General features: G+C 38.1%; 3 protein-coding genes across 3 annotated transcripts; 1 reads left to right on the forward strand and 2 right to left on the reverse strand.

Moving 5' to 3' along the window:
• Nucleotides 1-14: 14 nt before the first annotated feature.
• Nucleotides 15-6420, reverse strand: LOC131769432 (coatomer subunit epsilon-like). Its single transcript, XM_059085156.2, has 12 exons — nt 6304-6420; nt 6132-6194; nt 4698-4798; nt 3322-3418; nt 2786-2835; nt 2459-2512; nt 2320-2341; nt 2092-2151; nt 1799-1954; nt 913-981; nt 680-754; nt 15-399 (listed from the first exon to the last, which is right to left on the reverse strand). The coding sequence occupies exons 1-12, from the start codon at nt 6400-6402 to the stop codon at nt 346-348; spliced, it is 900 nt and encodes a 299-aa protein (XP_058941139.1). The 5' UTR covers nt 6403-6420; the 3' UTR covers nt 15-345.
• A 671-nt stretch (nt 6421-7091) lies between these two features.
• On the forward strand, nt 7092-10567 carry LOC131773437 (histamine H2 receptor-like). The gene is made up of 2 exons (XM_059089412.2): nt 7092-7231; nt 8732-10567. Exon 2 carries the CDS (start codon nt 8833-8835, stop codon nt 10039-10041), a length of 1209 nt encoding a protein of 402 aa, XP_058945395.2. The 5' UTR covers nt 7092-7231; nt 8732-8832; the 3' UTR covers nt 10042-10567.
• Nucleotides 10568-10629: 62 nt separating this feature from the next.
• Nucleotides 10630-25729, reverse strand: LOC131773436 (uncharacterized). Its single transcript, XM_059089410.2, has 15 exons — nt 24974-25729; nt 23390-23794; nt 22050-22232; nt 21330-21624; nt 20551-20669; nt 19141-19994; nt 17772-18553; nt 17113-17239; nt 16126-16241; nt 15589-15790; nt 14963-15204; nt 14038-14198; nt 13423-13538; nt 13041-13171; nt 10630-12159 (listed from the first exon to the last, which is right to left on the reverse strand). Exons 1-15 carry the CDS (start codon nt 25425-25427, stop codon nt 11745-11747), a joined length of 4602 nt encoding a protein of 1533 aa, XP_058945393.2. The 5' UTR covers nt 25428-25729; the 3' UTR covers nt 10630-11744.
• Between the last annotated feature and the right edge of the window lie 982 nt (nt 25730-26711).

Genomic DNA, 26711 nt, shown 5'->3' on the forward strand with positions numbered 1-26711 from the left:
TGACGTAAATCAAGTTATGAAGAGTTATGGTTGGTTTAATAAATCCGAGATTCTGCACTTAAACTTTAAGATCTACGACCATGAAATTTCTTGTTCTTCAAAAAAAAAAAAAAGAAGACCAAAATTAATGCAAAAGTTAAAACAACATAAAGATTACGGCACCTTAAGATAAACTACATGTTGGTAAATGATACAAAGAGATACAAGGAAATTTTGAAGGAACGTGCACCGTATAAACTGAAGCTTGTAAAGGCATGCCTACAGTAGGTTTGATAGTTCTTTTTACATTCAATTGTTTACACATATGCCTGTAGTCCTCGCATAATTCTTCGATCATCATCATCTTCACGACTGTACGCTGACTGCATATTGTTCTGCAAGCTGATCAAAATTTTTCTCCTACAGAGGAGAAAGAGACAAAAAATAAAAGGTTAGGCTAAATTTTGAATGAAAATTGAGCAAGAATCAGTTTGTAAAAAAAAAAAAACTTTCTTTAAAAGATTGGTTGCTATTCCTTCCTTGTGGTAACCATGGAGCCCGTTTCAACTTGTGATGGTGCAAATTATGTGAATTTCAGGTACAATACTAGGATGGATATAATTTATGTACACTTTATGTTCTATTATTATTTTTACTCCAGCTGCTAAATTTAACAAAAAAAAAAACTTAAGTGAAATACCTTTGCCAGGAGGTCTTTTGTAAAAGGATGACTTGGATGCCCATCCTTTAACTGTGAAATATATCTTGTTGTTACCTAGAAGATGCACATAAAAAGAGAGAGAGAAAAAAAAAAGCCTCAGCATTTGCTTCACATGTACTGTGAATGCAAAAGTAAAAATTTCTGCATTTATCTCTTCGAGTTATTTCAAACATAATCATGAATATCCAGCACAGAATGACATGTATGCATACCTCAGGAGCTTTTCCTAGATGCTGAGATAAAACCACCATGTTGATGAGAGTTTCTGGATTACTGCTATCCTGTACAGAAAAAAGGAATCCACATCTAAAAATGTGCTTCTTTAATACAGAAATTGTGTTTCGTGTGTGAGGTAGCGGCAAAGAGAGGAGGTGGGGGGCAGGGGGGGAAGGAAGTTACATGATTGTACATGTATTCCAATTGTAATAAAACTTAATTCTAAACTGAATCCAATTTTGCCAAACAAACTGCCCACTCACAAAAACATTTGATTTCAATTAACTCTTTAACCCCTAAGAGTGACTAGCATCTAATTTCTCCTAACAATATCCCCCCTGAATCAAACATTAAGGTGACAAGAACAAAGGAAATGATCACCAACCACAGAAGCTCTTGATTGTTAAAAAAAAATTCTCCTCGTCAACACTTAAGGAGATGTCAAGAGAACACTATGGAGAATATACATACTGATTTCAGGGCCCAATGGGTTAATACTTTTAACTGTGTTTGTCACACAACCTGCAACAGAACTAGCCTTAGACATTTATCCTTTTTATTGTATTAATATTTAAAGGTCTCTGAGGCAACTTTTATTGCTATTTATGATGCCATAACCTTCGAGTATGATTTATAGACGGTTAAGAATATATGAAGGTCATATATTTGAACTGTGGATAAAGACATGAATGAAAGTGATCTTCGCAGTGATGTGCACTACTTAGGCAGTAGTGAAAATAAGGCCTGAAAAAAAAAATCCCGTACAGACCTGAATTTTTTTCAGGCCTTATTTTCACTACTGCCTAAGTAGTGCACATCACTGCGAAGATCACTTTCATTCAAGTATGATTTATATTGAACAAGGCATTATGTATCTCTTACTTTGTCCAGTGCATCTTGCAAACAACTCTCTGCATCTTCAAATTTCCCCATGTGCATGTATGCAATAGCCTGACCATTGAGTAACATGACTGTTGGAGTGTATTTGTCTGAAAGCTCTTGGAAAATGTAGTAGGCATCTTGATATTTCTCTCCTCCCTGTGTTAAAGAGAAAAACACCTTCATTGCAAAAATTCACAAGTTTAGTGTTGACTCTAAAGAGTGAAAAGGCAGATTTGAAGACATAAGTTAGAGGGCCTGACATAAAACAAGAACACATTCTTCCATTCACTTACCACAGCAAGATTGAACCATGCAAGGGAAAGCTGTGTGAGAGTTGCATCATCATCTTGGTCCTGCAGAAGATTTATTTTATATTTTAGTAATGACAAACCCAAGATGACACTCCAAGCTCCTCCAAACCAGTTACAAAAATATTATCCAGACATTACACCAGTGCAGCACATGTAAACTTAAATTACTGGCCCCAAGGCAAAAAAAAAATAACCATAAAGAAAACTCACTTGCATTCTTTTAAGTTCTTTCCTTTGAAACAAAATAATCAAAAGATTGGTTAATACACTTTCTTAAGATTTTTCCTTTTAAATTACATTGATGCATTCTAAAACTCAATGATGACCTGCAATTAAAATTCATACTCACTTGGCCAGATCAACTCTATCCATGCTGATGTAAATTTGTACTGAGAGCGCTGAGCTGGAAAAGAAAAAAGAAACACATTATACAAACATTTGAAGCTGCACACATTTGATATGTTACACACTTTAACGTAATTTTAAGCTAAAATGATTCCAATGGCTAGTGTGTAGGAATGTAGGTGGAACAAAGCAAATTAAAAAAAAAACAACAAATAAAACTGGTTCAAATTCATTTAGGTTTTGAAATATGTACCCAATGTATAGTCTTAGGAACTTGCCCATTTAACACTACAACAAAAAAGCAGACAAACACTAAAAATTTTTTCCTCACCATTCCAATGATTCAGACTGATGAAGGCATCGTAAAGCTGATTCGAAATTCTAATAAAGAAAACAAAAGTATTCCGAATTAGATCAAACACATCTGGATATGCAGATGTTCATGGACAGTCCTTGTAAAACATGTAGTGTGGAATTATATATAAAATATAAATTAATGTAATCATCTCTTTTAGTCCAATATGACCTCATCTTTCAGCATCCATACTTTACATGTACTCAGATTAAAGGTGACAAGACTGACAGTAATTAACCTTTCTACCCCTTTTAGGGGTGACTAACATCTAAACTCTTCTCACAGTATCACCCCTGAATCAAACATTAAAGTTTTAATAATAAAGGAAATATTGTAATTGCCAACTCAAGAAGCTTGATTGTTGGACAAATTCTCCTAGTACCTGTAAGTACCATAGGGAATGCATAGTGAACAGCATGGCGCACTAACATACTGATGTTAAGCTGCAAAAAGGTTAAAAGCACAAAACAATCTATGAGATCAGTCTGAAGAATTTGACAGAGGATATGTACCTGTTCATTGTAATAGATCGTAGCTGCCATTAACAGATCATAGTCATTGAGATCACTAGAGTTTAACTTCTTTTCAATGGACTTCAGGATTGATTCCCTAAATTGAACCAAAGCAAATTGTCAAATAAGTTTGAGTTAATTTGTACCACTGCAGTACCCACTTCTCTGGAGCAAAAAGCGTGCATTAATACCATCATTTTATTCATTATAAAATTGAATTAAAAGCATGCATCTGTAACAATTCTTAAATGTAACATATAGAGTACATACACGTGTTCCTCTACATAACTGAATTTGAGGTCTGTACTGTAAGTTACAGACCAGAAAAATGAAGTTCCATTACTTACAGTATGAACCAAAAAACAGGGTTAGTAAGATATTTGTTATATTTCTGCATTCAGATAGAAGAGGGGGGGGGGTGGGAGTTTCAATTCAAACTTTTGAATTTTGTAAACCACACAGCGAAATATGGCCCACTAAATTGACCAATCATAGTGCATGGACTAACTAAGAGATGTAATGAACATAATTCATGTACAATATCAAATGTATAGCACTTAATGTAGAGCAGAACTTATGATGATGAATGAAAAATAATAAGATAGAACACAAGAAAAGATTGTTGAGGTTTATGTCTGCTTGTATTCTGAGGTTTGCAGAACTAAACTACACTGCACAGTAGATCTTGTACATTTAGAGAGACAAAGCAATGATAATTTTGGTTCTAAAACAAAATGGCTTTAGCAAAAGTGTGCCACCTGGAATACTGTAGATACTTGTTTGTAGCCAAGAATTTCACCATCATGATTGTCTCATTTCATCAGATAAATAATTAATTTCTACAAGGGGAGAGGGGCAGTTTGGAATAAAACACTATCATTAATGCTCATCACAAATTCTTGGAGAGCTAATTAATATGAATGATCAGTAGCGAGTCTCTTGTTATAATCCACAACACTTTTCAAGAATTTTCTCTCATCATGAAAATTTGAATTGATTGTGCAAGAACTCCTATGAAATCTGCAATCAGTAGTGTGAATTCTCACTCTACACTAACCACAAAAGCCTTGGTATAATAGGAAGTTAGGGGGATGGACACATAATATAAATTACACCAGTAACCCTTTAACCCCCAGAAGTGATTTACATGTAACTTCTCCCTATAATATCCATACATTCTCCAGGAAACAGGTGGTGAGAGTACTCAAACTTATCAGGTGGGAGTTTTTTTTATCATCAAAATCCAAATTCTTGTAACTTTTTAACAAGGAGGTGTGTACATGAAGCAGCTAAAGGAAAGAATTAATCATTTGATCTTGGGAGTCAAATGGTTATTACAAATACATGTAATAGCTGGGAAGTCAAAGTAATTGTACCTTTTGCTTGGATTCTGATGATATTCAGCTAACATTCTGACAGGCTGTACTTCTGCTGGAGAAGCTGATGTCACCTCATCTAAGACAACTCTATGCTTACCCTAATTCAGAGAAATGTATGGAAGGTTCTGAAACATCACATGAGCTGGAACAAAATTTTTTTAAAAACATGTACACAAGCGCTGCATTGAGAAACAGATGTTTAAGTTAGTGGGGCTTATTTTGCTTCAGTAACATGAAGTAATATTGAAACTTCCCAATAGAAGGAATGCCACTTCATCCAAGGGTTACAGATATACCTCAAGTATATCACTTGTTCATACCCTTTAACTCCCAGAAGTGATTAACATGTAACAGCATTATACATTATACATTATCCAGCAAACAGGTGGTGAGATTACCCAAACTTATCAGGTACGTATAGAAAATCGTATGAACGCAAGTGCATTTCGTGATTTATGGGCACGAGTGATGTTTTGAAAGTTCTCAAAACATCACGAGTGACCATAAATCGCGAAATGCACAAGCAGGTTCGTACGATTTTTTATTTATTATATTCTCGATTTTTTTTTATAATTTGGTGTTCAAATTTGGCGCTTCCCCGGTGTTTCCATGGCAACTTCTCCGTATTGCACTCTATAACCTCTATTGCACTCTATAACCTATTTATGCATTCATCATTGACCAATCAGAAACGCGTTATTTTGTTGAGTATATAATAAAAAATATTATCTTGATGGAACACTCAATTCTTGTAGCCAATTCACAAGGAAATGGATAGAAGCTAGAGTAGAGAATTAACAATCAAATCTTGGGAGTTTGAGGGTTAATTCCTCATTCATAGAGGGATGGTACTGTAAACATTAAAAGATAGGTAAATGAGTTTACGATACTTATTGAATAACAATATTATAATAGATAAGAGCAAGGGGACTTCAGGAAACCACCAGCTTTTGTGAGGGAGGCTTCCAACAGTGCCAAAAAAAATTAAATAATTACATATCTTTCAATGAGTTTGCCTGACAATGTGCCATTACAAATTTATAGTTCTTGATGGAGTCTGCAAGAATAACATGCCTTGCCCAAGAAAAGAAAAAACACAATGGCCCAACTAGGGATAAAATCCAGACCATTTGGTAGACTTTTGCCAAATGGTCTGGGTTCAAAATGCTCAGTGTGAACATGTGAGTTTGGTTGATTGAATATTGACCTGACCATGATCTCAAAGACACTTTGTTTACCATCTAAACAGTGAAAATAGTAGCTCATTATGAGTGGAAACATAAGGAGAGCTGAATGATTGATTGAACTTAAGATCAGACGATTGGAAACAGCGACTTTAAACAAGTGTGTTGTCAGGTTAGAACTGTACTGGGTCCAGATGTCACGAAAACGTCGTAACGCTAAGAATTGAAAAGAAAAAGAGCCACTCACCTGAGCTGTATAAGCTCTGTACATATAAATATCTTTTTCAATGGCCAATTCGCGTGAAGAAGGCTGTTAAAGACAAATCAAACCGTATTTACGAATGTTGCATTTTAACCCTCAAAAGATGACAATTTCATCGAAAAAGACTCAAACTAAAGCAACCAAACTGAAAACGCACGTGTAACTTCTGAGCTTCATTTATACAAAACTGGTAGTTGCCGATGTAAAAGGAATTCCTGATTTCGAAGAGTTCATCCACGTCACCACTAGCCGCCATATTGTTCTTCTTGAAGGTTTCGACTTGAGCCCAGGATCACCGTGTCATACTTAACCCGCATGGTTACCTGGGAGTGAGTCTCTTGGACTGTTTTTTCATTAACAGAGACACGCTCTAGTCTCCGACAAAAAATCAAGCAAACTTGTTTTTGTCTTGCTTTTCTGAATAAGCTTCTTTGAAAGGTAAACTATTGGGATTTTTCAGTGATACAAAGAAGATCAAAATTTACTTTCATGTAAGTTTTTCTCGCTGGCGGGTGGTTTAAGAGAGGTCTGACACGAGTTAGGTGATGTCCGCTATAGGTCTGTGGGCTGACAGTAGATTTCTTTAAAGTAAAACTCTTGTAAACGCAAACGTCATGCACACCGACTTATCTGTTTCATTCTTAACTTGTTGAAGATGTTCACGAAAAAAATTTTCGTCATTCACATGGCTAAAAAAGTTATTCACTACAGGATGTTATCAAACATGCACTTTGTTCATCAAATCCCTCTAAGGATCAGCTGCAAATTGATTCGGGCAATCGAGTGACTTCACCGACGTCTTACCTAATCGGATGTTAGTCAAGAGCACTTTTCTATCTAAGAATAGGGGTAATTAATAATTGTTGTTACAACGGAAAAATAAGTCTGCCCACTTTGAAAAATGTGGCGTGACGAGCAAGAAAGTTATAACCATGTATTACTGTGGTTGGCTTTAAGCTAAATCTAGCGGACGCAAATACTGCACCATCGTGAGGCTTGTGGCCTGTGCGAGTTACGTCTTCCCTTATGAGAAATTTCAGGCCCGGTTAGCAAGCTGAGGCGATTGCGACAGCGAAACGACACAGGTGCGATCTTTTTATTTTTTTATCACGATATACGTTCATCACGACTACGGTCGCCATAAGAGAGGCTGCCTTCTCGTACCAACATAAGGCAATTTTAACGAAACGAAGAGTGGTGAAGCGGATATTGAAACCATTCGAAGCAGTCTGGTTTATCTTAGCTTGACCGAGAGCGTTGTTTTTTACAGCAAAGCGAGGTGAGCAGAAAGCTTGAGTCACGGGCGAAAGGTAGAGCACCAAAAAAAGTTGTCTTCTACCAACGCGTTAATCAAGGAAGCCCCAGATGCACTTAGAGATTTTTTAATGGAAGCCTTACATAAGCTTTTAGTTATGATTCATTTTTATATGATTCAGCATGAAATATTAGATGGTCGCCAAATCCATATACTGCTTTTTGGTTTCATCGGGCATGGGGAATCCAGATATTTAATTTCAGATTTTTCCGACGAGACGTAACTTTAGTAGCAAAACTAAAAGGGTTTGATGTAAGAATCAGACGTTGTTAAGTCAAAGTAAGGCGATAAAGTAAATATTTATACAACTTGTGTAAATATTACGACCGGAGAAGAGAACGATGACGGAAATGGATAAACTAAAGAAGTACAGCGAAGTAAAAAACTAAGTATGTCTAAAAAATATGGGACCCGAGAGAATGTAAACATTAATTCCAAGTAAATTTTCACTTAAAATACAAAATTGGAATCTTAGTTTGTTATCCACAAGCTTCGAGATACATGTCGACACGTGAAACTTTTTGAATTTTTTTGTAATATAGGCAGTATAATTCAAACCCTTCCAAATTCTATCGTTAAAAATTTATTTCGTCAATTCACAACTGTATTTATGTTCCAACGAAATTTAGTCCCAACCTTAAAAATGACAAGATAGAGATCTGGATAATATATATACATTATTTTTGCATCATTGTGTACGAGCTAAGTTAATCGATATTTTTTTAGATTAGATTTAAATTACATTCTGTCTATTATACTTTGCACGTTGCCCCCGAAGTGTTAAGGTAATGATAAAATTGTGATTACCAAATAGAGAAAAACTAGAAAACGAAGATGACATTGGCAATCGTTTGAATTCAAATTAATTGAATAATAGTGTAATCACGTACCAAGATGAATTACAGTAATTACATGGAAATGCTTTCAAGTTTCCTGTTTATTTACATATTTCTAAAGATCCGTAAATTCAATTTAAAACTCGATTTTTTTCTTGCACGAATGATTTTTAGCGATTGTTTTGGGGACAAATTTACAAGTGCACATGTGTAGTCTTTTATTGAAGGTATACTGCGCTCAGCAGAGTCATTTTTTTCTTAAAGAAGGTAAAGATGACTAGCGGAAACGCATGATATTGTCATGATTAGCGAGTCATGACGTTCGTTGAACACGTCGGCTTAAGATTTGAATCAAGGAAATTTCCTGGCAGATTGAAAATGTTTCGAAACTGGAAGAGGAAGCTTGCTTATGCATGTTTTGTTCATCCTTACAGAGCGAGGAGATCGTGAATCAAGTGAAGCTCACGAAAATTCTAAAAACCATGTGCGACTTCGAGTTTAACCGCTCAAGGGAACACTGAATTTTTGGACTAAAATGGCAAATCATTTGCACTTCCATAATATCTCCAACCGATCGCTATTAGAAAATGAGAAATATCTGCTACAAGAGTTTGACATTGGACGATGCATCCCTTCCGTTTGTTTGATCTTTTTCTCGCTATTGACGAACTCCATTGTCGTCATTTCTTACTCTTTGAACCACAAGATGCGAACTACAACAAACACGATGGTTTTGAATCACTGCCTGGTGGACATTCTCCTTGCCCTATCGGATATTGCTTTTTATCTCACACCAGCTTATATTCCAAGGCTTACGAATAGCTACCTATTTTGCGAATTGTCGGTTTCTCTCGATAGCCTGCTCAAGGCGGCGTCGATCCTGAGCATGAGTGGAATAGCCATCGATAGATACATAAACCTGGTAAGACCTAGAAAAAAAATGACAAAAAAGCAAACTGTAGCGTCCTTGATATGGTGCTGGATGCAATCTACAATTGTAGCGATTCCGTGGCACGCAAACTCTCTTAAGCATCGATCTGAAAACTCTCTCAGTCAGCTGGCTCTAGTTTGTCACACTCTTCCTCGCCTATTTGAGGCGGGGATGCCGTCGACTGCCTTGTCCATTTTTCACAAGACTGTGTGCGTAATGATTCCTCAAATGTGTATCTATTACGTTTCATGCCGTGTTTTCAGCGCTCTGCGGCGAAGACGGAGGGTGAAAATAAGAGACAGTTTACTTAGAGTTACAACATGGCCCAATTCCGCGAATAGTTTTGTTGCACGTGCTCAGACAAAGTCGCCGATCACTGCTATGGTCCTGTTTCTGCTCTACGTACTTTGTACAGCACCGTTCGTTGTAGCGATAGTTTGGACGATGTTACCGGAAAATCAGGTCCTTTCCTCAGGAGTGGCTTTCACTGTATACTTCTTCTTTCGTCTCAAGGGATCTTTATTTCCGGTGCTGTATATTCTAAGAAACCGTGTAGTTTTAAATTCACTGCAGAAATTTACGTGCTGCTCGAATTTCTCAAGATTTCAGAGCTGTGGAATCTCATTCGATAAGCGTAATTCAGGTATCAACTTCTCCGGGTGGAACCGTGCTACATCTAAACAAATAGCAACAAAGGGTTTTCGACGGCGGGAACCCATGCGGAAAGAATCAAGTGCCTTCTACTCAATCAAAAGTGCTAACGTAGAATTGAACTTCACTGATCTTAAAACTGCAACTGGAGATTCTTCATAAGGGGACGACTGCCTCCTGCCTTAAATTAAGGGAAGTCATTACAACCTAGGAGTCACAGAAATAAGGTCTAATCCGTTTCCTATTAAAATTTAATTTCATGATTCTGATTGGAGGTATACAGTAGTGCCCAGAGCCGAAATTTAAAATCATAATTATTTCTTAGCTTGCTACCTTAAAGAGTGCTTTTTATCTCAACTCAATGCCATAGCAACTTAGAGTATTTCCTTATAGATGACCAGTTGAAAGCAAGAGTTTATAGTCTCTTGCTGGGAGTTAGTTTTGAGCCAGATTCCATAATCTTCTGATTTAGGGTACCAGTCTTGAGTTATTGGCTGGGGTGTGAGAGGTGTCACAATAAATTTCATCAGTTTACCCCTTCCCCCCACCCCATGGTATTCTGATGGGCCTCATTGTCAGTAAATTTTCTGCTAGCGAGACTGACCCCCACCTCCATTCCTTCTGAAAACCATGTGATCCCCAAAAACCCTCAAACCCACCACCCCTCTCCCCTCCGAATAGGTCAGTCTCGTCAGCGTCCCCAAAAAGAGTGCTTATTTCAGGCCTTTTCGTTGTTCTTAACGCAGAAAAAAAATTAATCACGTTTTATTCAAGAAGTCATACACATTCTTCTTTCTATGGCAGTATCATGGCTGTATTTCATCTGACCGAAAAACAATTATTTCCATAATTCAAATTGGAAGTCCAAAACAGCAAGTTATTGGTGGCCATCTGTGAGTTACCCCTAACTGCTTTATAGTTAATTCATTGGCATCAGAAGCAATTAAAAAACAAAACAACATTACCTAATATCTCAACAACTTAGATGAAAAGGTAAATCCTCTTTCAGCAGCCACATTGTAGTGGTTGAATCCAAGGGATACATTTAACGTTTCGTGCAGATTTTCAAGTAAACTTTTTTTAAAATAGCAGTAAGCTTTTATCGTATTTTCACATCTAATCATTAGCATTTCTAACACAAAATGAATTTGGAAAAACGAAAGGTTTGTTTCATGGTTCAAACTACCACCTGTATTCAAAAATAGGAGCAAAGCTTATCTGATAATGATAACAGCTACGATTTAAGGCTCGGAAATGAGCTGATGGAAAAAGTGAACTGAAACATCAACATGGCTGTTGAACATCATTCAGTTTTTAGTCAAAAATGTTGATCCTATATTTAAACTGCACGTTATCGAATCTTCTGTTTATACAATATCTCCAGCCGTTTAACGGCAACTTGTCACAGCGCTGGATGTTTCCTTGAGAAAACCTAATCATAAAGGTGAACATTGGTATTTAAACTCCTTTAAACCCTAATAAAAACAAACATAGTAGTCTACATGAAAAAAGTGCGCGCTTCTGATTGACTGAAAACGAGTGCACTCTCATGCAACACGAGTGCAAATTACAAATAGCGCGCGTGCGTTTTCAAAATTTCGTCTGTCTTGACTTTCTGTGATGTTTTTTTAATGTAAATTATTAACAAGAAATAGCATGATTTCTCTTGCAATTTGGTGTAAAAAGCACTAGTAAATTTTTTAAAGACTACAAATTACACTTGCCCTATGGGCTAGTGCAATTTTGTTGTCTTTGAAAAATTCACTAGTGCTTCTTAACTTTAAATTACACTTGAAATTATGTTGTTACCTATACTAATGACCTCGTTGTCGCGGGTTAATTTGCACTTTAAACGCGGTTTCCAGTTAAAAATAGTCATCCGAGAAGGCGCTTTCAAACATGCCCGGGAACAAGCCATGGGCAACCAAAGCAGGGAAAATGCCAGCGTGTGACCGAAACAGACCCACTTCGCGCTCATCCGACGAGTAAATATCCTTATCTCCCAACACATGATCCAACAACGGCTGCAAAATGGGATACTGTTTTGAAATCTCTTCTGTCAAGTCTTTTAGCTTGGCTCCACTGGAATCCAAGATATTGAGAGCTCTCTTCGTGGTCTTCAGTAAGTCTGTCATGTTTGTGTTCATAACCTTGGAGCGCCTAAGTTCGTACATTATTTCCGAAGGTTCAAGATGGCGTCGGTCGCGGCGATGGGTAACCTCCTCGACGGCGGTTACCATCTTGGGGCCACTTAAAAGTTTCAAAAATTCATCAACGGCTCTAAATTAAGAAGAAAAAATAATGACTTAAAAGTATGACGACCATTAAAGTATGATTCTTTTTTTTGATCTTTACACAGGTACACATCATGCATGATTGCTATTTTGTACAAGGAGATCCTTTAAGGACAAAAATTCGTTGGTTGAGAAAGTGGTAGAAGGTTTTTTCCACTTTTTATTTAGAAATTTGACTAAAATAAAGCAATGATCTTTGCAGGTGAGCTGAAATTTAGGCAGAGAGCCTGAATTTTTCAGGCCTCTTTCTGTAGTGGTCCATTTTACAGTTGCGTGCTTCGTTGCCAAGCCTTGGAGCAGGAGTGAGGCTGAGTGTGACCTTTTTATGATACAGACCATCACGGTTTTCAAATGTATATTTCTTTGTTATCATGCTAGATACTAGATACTAGTCTCTATCACAACAAGGTCACCTTCAACCTCACTCCAAATCAAAAGCTTGGCAACTGAGCACACAACTGTAATATGGCCTATTGTTGGGTGTCCTGGCCAAACAGAATTTCTTTTTTTTCCTTTTTTTTCTTTTTTTTTTAGAAATTTAACTAAAGTAAAGCAATGGTCTTTGCAGGTGAGCTGCAATTTAGGCAGAAAGCCTAAATGTTTTCAAGCTTCTTTTCTGCAATTGCTTCCATTGCGGCTCACCTGCAAGAATCATTGCTTTACTTGATTTTCATCTGCCGGGGAAATGCAATTTATTTCATTATGAATAAGAACTTTTACTAGTAAACTACCACCGCAAAAAGGAAAATCAAAACCACAAAGCAAAAACTAGAAATACAGCTGCATCTGAAGCAAACGAGCTTCAGGCAACTCGGTACGAAGCCAGGGGTATGTGATATCCTCAAATGCGAACCAAAACTTCTTTACCTTTGAAGTAGAAGCTTAACTGAAGGATGAGTCTGACAAGCTTCTTTGATCTCTGCGTCGCGTCTCTCATACCTTTCAACCCTTGATGACGGGCTACTACGTGCGCCTTCAGTGTTCAGGTGTTGCCCAAGCTGTGAAGAATAATTACGATCAGAGAGCAGACAAAGTATCACCACATACTATGATTGCATAGCAAACACATGATGTGAAAACCCAGACCTTTCTCTGCCAAAAAAATAAAAAAAAATGATAATAAAAACATAACAAGCAATCCGATGCAAAATTTTGACTTAAGAAGGCGGAGTCTTAATATCAAGCTTTTCCCTATGAACGTCCTATCATCCCTTAAATGGTTGTATCATTTTACAGATGTAAGTGTTACCTCTTTAACCACCTCGAAAAGCCACATGGGATTATCGACGTTACTGATCAAGGAACAAACGAATTTGTGCAGGTATGAATCCTCGGAAGACTTTTGAGAGACACTCTGTGATTGTGCTGCAAAATAAATGAGTTCAAGATGCAAAAATAAATGGAAGACAATTCTTCTAGTAATTCGATCTACACGCACCACGTGACCGAAAATGTCCCAGCTAAAACTGAGGAATGTCTAGTGATATTCCCAAAGTGATATTCCCCAATTCTGAAACCTTCAGGCCAAAGTGTATTTAATACAGCCTCGCCTAAAAGAGAAGCTTCAGCTGTTTTAAAATAGCAAGAAGGACAACAACACCCAGAGTGAGAGTCGATCGCAGGTTCTTAAGGGTTCCTATCAAGTTGTTGAAACGTTGACTTATTTAGTTTTTGTTTTAGTCAACACGTGCTTCAATAAAATTGTACAAAATCTAATTTAGAAACACTGGGACATGGCTTCTTGAGTTTGTCTAACGTTAGCGCTGGTACATTCCGCTCAAGAATTTATCGAACTGAGAGCACAGTGTACATCCAATGTCTTCTACCCCTTGAACTAAAACAATAAAATCTAACAAAAGCATACCATCTTCCCAATGACTGCATCCTGGTTTGTCATCGGAAATTGCAATTGTTTTATCGACCTTCTTTCGAGGTTTGTCTAGAATTCGAATTTTTCTGGAAATTTTATGATATGTTTCTTGAGTTTCAGTGAGCCACGTTTTCTTTGCCACATAGCACACAAGCCTGTCAGTATAAAATAAGACAATACACCCTGTAACCAATTTGGACTTGATTCAATATCGGTTCATTAATAATAACAATAGTAATAATAATAATGATAATAATGACACTAAATACTAATAAAGACTATTGACTAGTAAAGACATAAATAAATGCCACTATTTCATGACATTTTCACCGCGCGTAGTTATCCTAACATTTTTAATTTCACATGCCAAGATGGTTTGTCCCCAATTAGAAGCGATGCTAAATCACGTTGACTCGTAAATAACGTCATTAATATTATTAAAGTTACAGGGTTTATCGACATGGTGGTTTTCCTTTATTCCAAGGCTTTTTTAGGAAGCAGGTTTATTTCATGGAGTCCATAAACGATTGTGGTTATGATAACAATAACACGATACTGATATAAAATGTTATTAGACATAGGACTTACTATAAAAACTCTGATTGGTCGAGAGCCATAATAACCCAATATCTACTGCAGATAATATTGAGTTATCATTTCAAAATCTTCCTAAGTTCCAAGCACCTCGTCCGTGTTGTGTTCTCAAACCTTTGCAAACTCAGACAGGTGTCTTCTTTTGCAGATTGTTTAACAAATGTTTGATAAAACAATTAAATGAATTCGGTTTTCGCATGATATCATGAATTATTAAACCTCGTGTCTGTGTTTTCTGCCTAAGCCTTCGGCTTAGGTAGAAAACGATGTGATAACGATGATGATGTTAATGATGACGATGATTATGAGAGAGAGACTGCAATACCTGCAGAATACGGTGAGGTGCTCCTTGACTGGACAGCGGTGATAACGTGGATACCAATCATCTTCCCGTTCATCGGCTCTTTCTTTGATTTTCTCCAATCCCATCATTCCCAGATCAAACGCCACTTGCAGGTGCGGGTGTGGTTCTGAAGTCTTGTATGGATTCCTATTGTTCATAAGACCGTCACTGTCCTCATTGTCTGAGTCGTCTTCCATTTGTCCTTCATCACTGAAAAGCCTCCTCTGGGGTTTCGAAACAATCCACATTTTCGAATTATATTTAATATTTTAGAGACATTTTTTAGGTGTTTTTAGAAACTTTCCCTGCTCCCTATTTGCAGCCTATTGGCAGTCAATCACGCCATCCTGCTACTCCCAAGATTTGTTGTCAGTTGCCCCGGAGCTCGACTTCTTTGTTACACGTCTTAGATAAGCCTGCTTGTTGGCTTTTGAAAATGTGGACTGCGCGTTTTCCTTTTCCAGTTGATTTGGCTTGTCAATTTTTTAACTTGTATAAAACCGGTGACTACTGTTGCAGGCTTTTTGAAATAAGTGTTACAAAAATTTATCAATCAAGATTATCAATAGATTAAGTGCCTAATGCTCAAATAGAAAAAAAGTCCTTACCAGGCCTAATTTTCCCCTTGGACTCCACATGCGCCGGTTGATGTTCTCTTGCGTTGACAGCTTTTCTTTGAAGTGCTCAAACATACCTAGGCTCGCATCCATGAGAACTTCAAAGGGTAAAAAGGCTTCGCCTTCTGCTAGGGATTTCAGTCTTTGGCAGATCCAAGGAAGAAGTTCCATTTGTATAGCACATCGCTTGTCTCTACAAAACGATGAGCAAAGTTGGTTAGTAAAATGTTTTTACACACCAAGCTTTCTGTATCTTTTGAATCTTTCGAACCATTGCGAAACTAATGCACGTTACTGACTCTGCGCAACCCCTAGGTGACTGTAACACAGTGGAAAAAGACACGTCACCATCTTGGATTCAAATTCTGTCAATCGATAGGTCGATTTAGTTAACGTGGCATGAAATGCTAAACTGACCGTTTAGACTGATTATGGACCTGATAAGCGGCCTCTACAACTGACCAACATAATGTATCTTTATTTAATAACTGGAAACAAATATAATGCGAAAAAGAACATTCACGTTACCTGCAAAACGACACAAGTTTCTTCATGTCGTCTAACTTTTGAGAACCACTGGCCTTTTCCAACAGAGACAGAAGAATGGATTTGACGATATCTCTAGCACTTAAAAGGTCAAACTTCTAAAGAAAAACAAGCAAACGCACGACCCTCAATTCAAAATACCTATAAGGCCCGTACCAGGATGACAAGAAAGAAAAAAACTGAAAAATAAAGTTAAATGAAAAACAACTTGTAGCCACGAGCATCTGAAACGAATAAAGGGAGTAGACTCCTGCAGTTATGGATCATTCTTTATGTGGGTTTTAAAGCCTTAACACCAAGTTATAGGGATGGGCGTGAACATTGAAACGCAAAAAATGAAATCTGCAAACTGTTCTCTTGATCGCAGGGCGTGAAATTGCGCCTAATGCAGGCGCCAATGCGCCTAAATTTTTCACTTTGGCGACCAAATCCTGAAAGTTAGTCGCCAAATTGGCGACTAGAACGTTTCATCATAACCTTACCAAGAGATAAAGTGAATTAAAAAGATTTGCAAAGATAAATCCGCGGCAAACTTCCTCGTTAAGTTTGTTTCCAAAACGTAGCACATGTATCTCGAGCGATAACTAGACGCCATCTTGGATTTAGATGAGCCTGACCTTTGTATATCATCCATCCTAGTGTCCACTTTGTAGCACGTTAAAGATCTTTTCCCTAACTTAATTTTGGAGGGTCTATCTAGAACGGTGACAGCGTAAAGAAAGATTTTGTTTGTCTTTGAAAATGGCGACCAACTTTTTTTGAATTGGCTACCACTTTGAAGAATTTAGGAGCCAGGTGGCTATCAGAAAAAAAAATTAATTTCACGCCCTGGATCGTAGAGCCCTAACACTGCATATTGAAAAGATGGTATATCTCGCACTTTTTCCTTTTCATTTTAAACAATTCAACTGTGCGGAAAGAGTAAAATTTTTTCAAACTAGCCATAGTATAAATGTCTGTTTTGTTTACCTGGAGGACTTTTTCACAAAGAGTCAACAGTTCGCTTTGAGCAAGGAAAAGCATAACTCCACCTTCGCACTTCACAAGGCACTTCACTGCATCCATTCCCGAACTCACAACAAAGTCCAGCAGCCATCTATGAAAAATGGTTCGGTCGATTAATCATAACTTAAGGGGATAAAAATCAAAATAAAACTATCAGAAAAAAATACAATGTAGAAACAATATTTCCGTTTCCCCAAAATTAAGGCATTGATGTGGACCCGATGCAGAGCACATTCAGTGCTTCTTTAAAATTTTCCCAGTCACTGTTGCCACAAACGCCGTATGGAGCGATTACGTTTTGGTGCCAAAGAGGAAAATACGAGAATGCGAGTAAAAAAAGCGCAGCAATAACAACAACAACAACAAAAACAACAACAACAACAAAAGAACGGGAGTTTCGTTTCTTGAATTTTGGTTCACATTAAAAAAAAAAGGAAAAATAAATAACTAAAAAAACAACTTGACAAGGCTTAAAGAAGGTCGCCAGCAGGCGGTGAGATTCTGGTCGCCAACAGTTAATTTTCAGTCGCATAAGCGACCAACTCATCGTAATTTCGAACCCTGTGATAAGTAGCAAAGCGGTTGGGTACAATCGTGGTGTCCCACACAAGTCTATGACTCACCTAACCATATCACTGTGTGCGCGATTTCTGTCAGAAAGCTTCTCTAAATAAAGACAGTGAGCAGCAATCTGAACCGCGCACATCTTCAGCGCATTCCCCACACCGGCCTTCATGATCTTTCTAGGCATTTCCATCTCAACACTTTCTCTTCTCCATTGTCGACCACCAGTCTCAGCTTTGTACTCCGACATTTTTATAGTGTTACCCTGTTTGGAGCTGAGCGCCTTCGCCAGGCTGTAAGCTATACGACACTTCGCCTTAACAACCTCCATGTTACGCAAACGCGACATCACTTCAAATGAAATGGTTTCATTTGATGTGCCCTCCGGAATTGGTACACCTAGCATTCCACTTGGCTGAAGGATATAGGTCATAGCTCTTTTAAGAAGTTCGGGAGAGTCCGACAGGGACCGTAACACCACTTCAGCCAGTTTGGCCCAGAGTCTACAGTTTGCGTACTGGAACAGCATCCATGAGGGAGATCTTTCTTTCAACATGTACTTGTTAACATGCCCAAGAACATGAAACGCAGAGTCAAGGCCTATGTTCTGTTGCTCTGTGAGATTCTTGCTGAGAGCTGCGGGAGCACCCTTGAAGAGATGATGAAATATCACGCGGGTCAGAGATGAAGGTGGCGCAAGTGTGGTCGTGGGTGTGGGTGTGGGTGTGGCTGCACCCATTAGATGTTGTCCAAGATGTGCTAAGAAATTCAGATCCGTGGGAGTTGGGGAGCTGCAAATCAGCTGGTAGGTGAGCCAGCATTCATAATTGTACTCTTCCACCTGATAAAGGTAAGAAAAAAAATTAGCAGTATCCCATTTCTTTCTTTCCTTCTTACCCAGTTCTTGGCGACTACCAGGTATATAGAGTATCTTAAAGAGTATGACAAATTTAAGGCAGGTCTCAGAAGTAGACTTGTGTCAATGGCTCACCTTCTGAATATCGCGAGCTCTGGGATGAAGTTCAGACGTATTTCTGTCGAACAAGGTCTCATTTCTACTGGGCAACACGTCTCAGACACAGGATATCTTGCATTACTTTTGGGTATATGGTTGCACTTACCGTAAATCAAGGTCTGAAATCTCAACCTATGGCTTCATAATCCACCTTCATATTTACTAGACAATGCAACCAAGCGTTTCAAGTATCCTAAGCTTCAGCCTAGACCTACAACTATGCTTTATTCCGACTAATAATGAAAAAGAAAATTAATTAAAGGTTCCTTTCTGGGACTTTTGAACCATTAGAAAAGTGCACGTTACGAAAATAATCCCGGTTGAATTAAAACAGAATTTTACATGCAACAGGTAGTAAGCAAACAAAGTAAAAGGAACAAATTAAAAAAAAAAAAAAAAAGAAAATAACATACCTCATGGTGAAGAGATGGTGCTGGAAGTCTCTGCAGTAATAATCCAATAACTCCTATGTGAAACCTGAGCGACTCTGCATCCTCCAAGGCATGAAGACTAATTTCCTCAGATAGCGTGTGCTTCATTTTTGCGAGGCATTCCTGGGCCAAATCAGGCTTACGAGAGAGAAAGTGGAAAAGGAATGCAAAAGTAGTTACAGACAAAATGGTGTTCTCCGGCCAGACATGATCAAAGTTTGGCTCCTCATTAGGGGCATCAACGTTCATTGGCGACTCTCCATTGATTTCCACAAGCGGATCCATCTCCTGGCCACCGTCTAAGTCAACCTTGTTTCCAGTTTGATGATCTCTCTCATTTACACCCTCTGGTAATGTACTTGACCCCAAATGGCATCTGGCAGACACTGGCAATGTGGCTGCATCAAAGAGTTGAAGGAGATGACCTTTGTAGAATAGCACAAGCGTGCTGCATAGGGTAACAGTTAGACGCATAGCCTCATCATGTCTGCTGCTGATATATAAGGCTTCGATCATGGAGCACACTGAGTGGATATTGACAATACAATGTGGACCAAACGAGATACAGTGAGGATTATGAAATGACAATATCCTACTAGCTCTGCACTGCTCCTCATTTTTCTGCCCTTCATCTACCTCCATCCAATTCACAAGTTGATCCTTTAATTGGCAGGTTAGGTGGATAGCCATACAGCTAGCTACAACAGGAGACTGGATCCACTCTCCCCTGAGGACACTCTGGAAGACATCTGAACCCCAATTGATGGAAGCCAATCGGACAGCGACTTCTAAACCATGCCAAGGACGTAATGGACCATTCATGAATGCTACGGAAACTGAGAGTTATAACTTGGTCACAATAAATCACATAAACTACAAACCTGTATTCGTTTAAGGGCGATGGTGAACATTTGTCACGGGTGCCACAACAACGAAATCTGAGGTCATGGTGAGAATCCAAACCGTTGCAAGTTCTAACTTCGCCGATGGATGTTTAAACAAAGAAGCCACAGAGAACTTGTTAGCAAGTTTCACGATGCCTGTACTGGTACATGCATCCCACACTCAGATGCTTTTGAAAGAACAACAACAGTGGTGACAAAAAATGTACATGTACTCAAGCATTCATCTCTGTCCAAAAATAACGCAACTTAATAGATATAAATAAACAACAAAACCTGTATTTGACAGAATTGCATAAAAGCTTTGTTACTGTCTGCCTAAGTCGAGGTTTCTTCATAATATTGGGTATCCTTGTCAAATTCAATTTTCAAGATATTCACTTGGTCTAATGATGCACAGTACTAGTGTGCTCTCTTTAATGAATTAACGAAATTCTCACAAGTAATGCTATATATTTCACACCAAAAAAGAAAAAAATCTACATCATACCTGTTTGATTTAACGTTCTCAGTTGTTCAATCATTCCCTTGCGTTGTTTAGGAGGAACACCAGGCCTAAGTACAGTTAATCGCCACAGTCTTGAGACCTCATCACTCAGTGTAGAGCAACTTAGAAAACAAATTGAACAGAACAGCAATGTCACACTTATGCATAGTGATGTTTGCCATGCAATAATGAGCTAGACTTCCAGAAATAATCATAATACCTCCCCATACTTTACAAGTTATCTGAAAAACCTCATTCAACCCTTGAAATTTAGTAGTACAGTAATACTGCTAAATCATTCATTAAAATCATAAGAGTGAATAAAATGATTGCAGTCCTAAGAAGATTTGATTTTTGAATGATTTTTTTTTTTGGAATGATATTTGAAAAGAATATGGAGAAAATGGATACTGATGTAAGAGTGTGAAGGACTAAGTTTGAAGGTTTGAGTTATTAACTGCAGGTAAAAATTTAGAGACAACTAGTTCACACAGCTAACCCATACATGTATACCTTACACCAAGGGTTTCAACAACTTTGTAGGTTAGCAGCTGCTAATGATGTAGCAGGCAGCTGTGCCCAGAACAAGAGCCTGCTCCAAGGCTAAACAGACAGGAGTAGGAGGTCTTATGAGTGATGGTAGACTACCATAGCAGGTCATTATTGAAAACATTTGCTCTGATGAAGGGCTCATGCTCAAAAGTTCAGCTTCAAAACTCTTTACAGTGGCCTCTTTAGAAAGTTACCACCTTTTTTTTGAAACCTCCAGCTTACATTATTACCTTGATATTCTAGGTGTGAAGCCCCCAGCCAATGATCCAAAAAAAATCCCCGTGTTTTCTTTGGATTGCTCTTTTGCACGACGCCACCTTAATACTGTATCAGCAGCAGGAGAGTCTACACGGCAGATCTTGTTCAATCTCTCTGTTAACTGCTCAGTGCACATGGTCAAAGCCGACACTGCACTCATAAAATCATCCTCAAGCAGATCAGCAACTGCTTCCAAGACTTTAAGAACATTTAGGCGACGGGAAGAGGAGTAGGTGCAGTAGTCATTATGTTGAAGGTCCATTTCATCTACAGGGTAAAAATTTTAAGAAAAGCAACAACAAGCATATAAGTTGTATTGCAAATGTAAATGGTTATGTTTCCAAGTGCAACTTATAAGGATATATAAGTCTGGAAAGGTTTTCATACTTTTTATAAATGCAAAAAACAAAAAAAACAAAAAAATGCAAAAAGCTGACTCAGCATGAAAACCAACTACCCCACAAAAGAAAAATGGTCTTAACTACCTTACAGACAGAATCCCAAAACCAGGTCCAAACTTTCAGCCAACTTTATTATCCACTCCATTTTCAAAATTCCTTTATGTACATGTACTTTTAACTTTTAGCAAAAATCTGCCACCCATGATTTCTTTTGTGACCAAACACTTAATCAGCATTGAGATCAATTAGAGTACCACTTTAAAGTAAATTGCTGCTGAGGGTAATTTATACCTTGAACAAGCGCTTGTTGAAAGCAATTCTTAGCCCATAACTCAGTTACTGAACTGCCTCTGTCATTATCCCTATCATTGTAGGATATGAATCCTAGATCTGCTTGAGACTCATACATCAAGCTCTCGCAACGAGACTGAAATCCACTCTTGGACACAAACCAGTGAGCTTCTTCGTCCAAGCCTGAAAATAATTTAAACAAAAATTCATTAGCAGCATTCCAGAAGACTTAAAAAAATAAACTGGAATATTTGAATGTATGTACAGTGTCTACCTTTAAATACACCTTATATAATTAACAGTTAATTGCATTAATGAGATGGTAATAGCCGGTGCCACAGGCCCATAGCACCAAGTTGGCTATAACAGTCTTGTATCCAAAAATCACAAAATATGAAATAATGTTTTTTTAATTTTCATTATATCCTGAGTGTTCCTATATTTGGAATTTTTTTTTCACTTCCTTTTTTCTACATTTCCAAAATTATAAGAACAGTAGAAACTCAAAATTTGGAGTTGAAATTTTAACAACAATCAATATTCAAAAGTTTGAATGAGTCATACTGTACATAAAGGTAAAATATCAATGATCAAAAACAGTATAAAAGGAATTAGTTTAACAGACTTTATGCAAAGTATCCAGGAATACAGCACTGTAATAGACATTTCGGAGTCAAGCCCTTCAATTGAAAAATGTTTTTAAGTACAACTATGGGTTTCTCTTGCCACATGTAAAAATGGCCATAAACTGTATAAAGAACAGGGGGAGATCCAAGAACTTTTGTTTCCTGAGTTGGGTCCACAATTTGATCAAGATGACTTAGAATTTTTTTTTACACTAGAGCCTAAACGATTTTAAGAGATCTCAAAATAAGTGAAACACTTCAAGTTGAGTAGTGATAAGTGGTTCTGCCCTTGAGCTTAGACAACAAGTAAAATACAGGTCTGATAGTAGAGCTCGCAAAGCATAGCCCCATAATTATACAAAATAGTAGTAACCCATCAAGCCAAAAAAGAATTTGAATGTACAACCATATGACTGTACGACTGTACAAGGTGCTACTTTTAACATGTGCGGTCAACTGTACCGCGGGCATGCCGCGGGCTTTGTTCAGTAGTCCAATGGTCAGTGCACTGGGCTCCAAGTCGGACAACCCGGGTTCTAGTCCTGGCCAGAGCAAGGCGTTGTGCCCTTGAGACATGTGGGAAAAAAAAGTGCAAGCTCCACTTTTAGGCTTGGCTAAATCTATATATTTGGAGGGGGAGGGTCTAGCCCCCCTGGATCTGCCACTAAAGTGTCTACTGCGATAACATTTATTGTACATTATCTTGTGCATTACCTGGTCCAGCAGTTGGATCGGGAGCACCAGCAATCAAATTAATGTCATCTGGCTTGTCCTGTTGTTGACGAGACAAAAGTCTGTTGAGCAGTTGCTGGGCTGTTTCTACAACAGGTTCATGTTGGTGTTCACTTAGCAGGTACTGTGCAAACTTTAACAACTGTTCTCTGTCCAACAAATTGAGTGAGTCAGAGATTGGCATGTGAATAGAAATTTTGTCTTTATTCTTGATTCTTTCCAAACATGTTGCAACAACATGCACACACCAGTTTGTGGACAGCTCACAAGAACAGTGAGCAGAGGTAATTTTCCCACGGTCAAACTGAATAGTAACGTAGCTCTTATTGCTATTTCCTCGGCGAGGATATGTCCTTCGATCACCAACAGTTGCGCTTAGACGAAAACCTAAGAAAATTCAAAGTAGATTGAATCTCTTTGTAAATAGCATACATGTATACTAGAAGGTTGTACATAGAGAAGAAAGTAATATAACTTAAAGATACTTTTGTTTTCCCTATGTTAATGAGATCTTCTTGCAGAGAGTTTGGCAAAGGGTCTATATGTAATTTGTGCTTAAGGCCAAAATTTTCATGAGATTTGTGAATTTTGCAGAAAGGCACGCACAATTCATGAATTTATGAATCAGAATGAGGCATGATGATGCCTCCTGAAATATAACTGACAAATGAAATTTTTCTTTAATTTCCTTTCAAAAACCTCAAGAATTCCCTGACACCTCACACACATGAAGGGAGATTCTAAAAAGTTTTCCCTTTTGATTTTATGATGAATAAAATGCTGTTTAGAGTAAATATGAAGCATGAATTTTCTAAAAATTTGCATGCAAAACAAAATCAATCCTAGCTTCATTGTCACTGTAACCTACTATGCTTCCCAGAACAGGCTTCTGGTTAAGGAGCTTATAGGAGAGGATAGCTTCTTTCTGAGCAGTGGCTCAATAAAAACTTAAAACCGGTCAAATGTGGATTGTGTTCCTTCTGAATCACCCTAAGTTAATGACTGCCATATCCAGTGTGCATTTTTATTTTGGTTGAAAGAACCTTATTCATGACAGGAACTAATGAAAGCTTTCAAATACAGATATACCTTGAACTGAAATGCTTCTAATTCCCTTAAACCCCAGGAGAAGCCAGCATCTAATTCTCCTTACAGTAAAACTGCTGAGTCATTTTATCTTGATCATGAGAATAAAGGAAATGATTGCCAACCTAAGAAGCTTTAATTGTTAACCCAACTCTCCTTGCCAGTACCAAAGGAAATGTATACAGAAGGGTATGGAGAATATGTATACTGATATTAGGGTGTAAAAAGAGTTATGTGTAACATAGATAAATAAAAATACCACAAAAGAACTTATTCTTTGAGGAGGGAAGAGAGGACTTATCAGGAAGGGAAGGGGGAAGGTGCAAGGGCTCTAGAAATCAGACACTTTTGACAGTTGTAGGGGGGGGGGAGGAAGGGGCTTTAAAACGGTGAGCTTTGTTATAACGTTCACACTTTAATAAGAGTATCAGTGGTGGACGTGATGTTTATACAATACTTTCATGTAATCATTTCACCTACCTATCTGATTCACATCTTTCACAGTTCCATTTTCGACCAGCCTTCTCGCTGCAGAGAAGTCAACACTGCTGCGACTAAACTCGGCATACTTCCGTATCATATCTTCGTCTTCGGGGAATGAAAACTGGATGATTTTCAGCTGAAGCTGGTCCGGAATCGGGGGAGATCGATGCTCGATGAAAGCGAACGGAAATCTCCGTGAAATAAACCGACAACACAAGTCTTGCAGAGAAGAAACTTGGTAACTCGGCGTGGAGGCTTCGATTTCTGTAATATCTTCTACATCATCACTTTTTGATCTCATCCGTCGAGAAATAACATCGGAATAATCTTCGCCGCTACTGTAATAGTAATCGTCGTCAAAGGTGTAATGATCGTCGCTATCATCGTCCATATCATCATTTGAACCGAAGGAATACGGTATGGAATAGTAATCGTCGTCATCCCACCACATTGCAGTCTATGAGAAATTCTATCGACAAATTAGTGAATTCTTATATGTAGAAAACCACTGCAAGAATTTCCCGGAATCGCCGACCCAGCTGACTTTCCTCGAAACTTCTGAGCAAAGGAGAGGGTCACGTGTCAAAATAACGTGCTGTGTAGTTTTCCACTTGATAATTTGCCTTAATTAGTCTATCAGGAAAGGCTGCTTTTGTCTTGCGAAGGTATGGCTCTCCTTTCTAAGAACGACGAAGAAACTCCTTTACACAACAGTTCAAACAGGAATGTTGGCAGCCAAGCGGGAACGAGACTCTCGCTAAAGATTACAGCGGTTTCCTCCCATGAATGACAACCACTTTATGTGCGATACAGATGTCATCACCAGGCTCTTCTCTGAGTTCAAAGATTGCTTTATGAGAGTGGTGATATCGACGCTGCATGCAAATTAATTTGTCCTCTTCACTTCTGATTTTCCATTATTCAATGTTCTATTAGCGTTCCACTAGCCGGCGAAATAAACGAACGGTGCGTAGCAACAGTGGAGCAAAAAATAAAATAAAATAAAAAATAAACATAAGAAAAAAAAAAAAAATGAAACCATAAAAAAGCAGGTTTGGGTTGGGCCCCTCGTTTTTCCACACAGCTACTACCATCGCGCCCACAATTTGTTTACTTTCGTTTTACCTGGAACAAGCCACCTTCCACGATCAGTTTCATCACACAAAGAATCGACTTTTCTTAAACTTAAAATATCAATAATGTCTGAGTCGAATCTTTCATTTATTAGCAAAGCAATTGAAAAATTGGTAGCTAATCAACTTATCTCCTACATTAACGATTATGAGTTAAATGAGACATTCCAGTCGGCGTACAAGAAATATCACAGTGCTGAAACTGCACTTATTCGTGTTCACAATGATATTCTTTCTGCCATTGATAATCGTCGAATCGTAATTTTGCTGTTGTTAGACCTTTCCGCTGCCTTCGATACAGTCGATCATACCATCCTCCTCTCTCGTTTACGTGTACGGTTTGGGATAGCTGGGAAGCCTCTATTATGGTTGCAATCTTATTTATCGAATCGCACGCAATATGTCTCTGTTGATGGTGGTACTTCGACGAAACATGACCTTAAATGTGGAGTGCCACAAGGATCGGTTTTGGGACCCATTTTGTATTTGCTTTATACTTCACCGCTTTCAGATATCGTAAAGAAATTTAACCTGAGCTATCATTTTTATGCTGACGACTCACAGCTTTACTTGTCTTTCCAACCAACCGTACTGGGTGATAG

Source organism: Pocillopora verrucosa, chromosome 4, assembly GCF_036669915.1.
Source record: "Pocillopora verrucosa isolate sample1 chromosome 4, ASM3666991v2, whole genome shotgun sequence".
NCBI lineage: Eukaryota > Metazoa > Cnidaria > Anthozoa > Scleractinia > Pocilloporidae > Pocillopora > Pocillopora verrucosa.

Excerpts from the sequence above, each read along its gene's own strand:
- LOC131773437 (XM_059089412.2), top strand. The coding sequence starts at position 8,833 with ATGGCAAATCATTTGCACTTCCATAATATCTCCAACCGATCGCTATTA.
- LOC131773436 (XM_059089410.2), bottom strand. The coding sequence starts at position 25,427 with ATGTGGTGGGATGACGACGATTACTATTCCATACCGTATTCCTTCGGT. Across the intron at positions 13,539-14,037 it reads ATGCAGTCATTGGGAAGATG|CACAATCACAGAGTGTCTCT; the intron begins GTATGCTTTTGT and ends TTTATTTTGCAG. Across the intron at positions 12,160-13,040 it reads GTTAAGCTTCTACTTCAAAG|AGCCGTTGATGAATTTTTGA; the intron begins GTAAAGAAGTTT and ends TTCTTAATTTAG.
- LOC131769432 (XM_059085156.2), bottom strand. The coding sequence starts at position 6,402 with ATGGCGGCTAGTGGTGACGTGGATGAACTCTTCGAAATCAGGAATTCC. Across the intron at positions 3,419-4,697 it reads CATCAGAATCCAAGCAAAAG|GGAATCAATCCTGAAGTCCA; the intron begins GTACAATTACTT and ends GGTTCAATTTAG. Across the intron at positions 2,342-2,458 it reads GATAGAGTTGATCTGGCCAA|GAAAGAACTTAAAAGAATGC; the intron begins GTGAGTATGAAT and ends TTTGTTTCAAAG.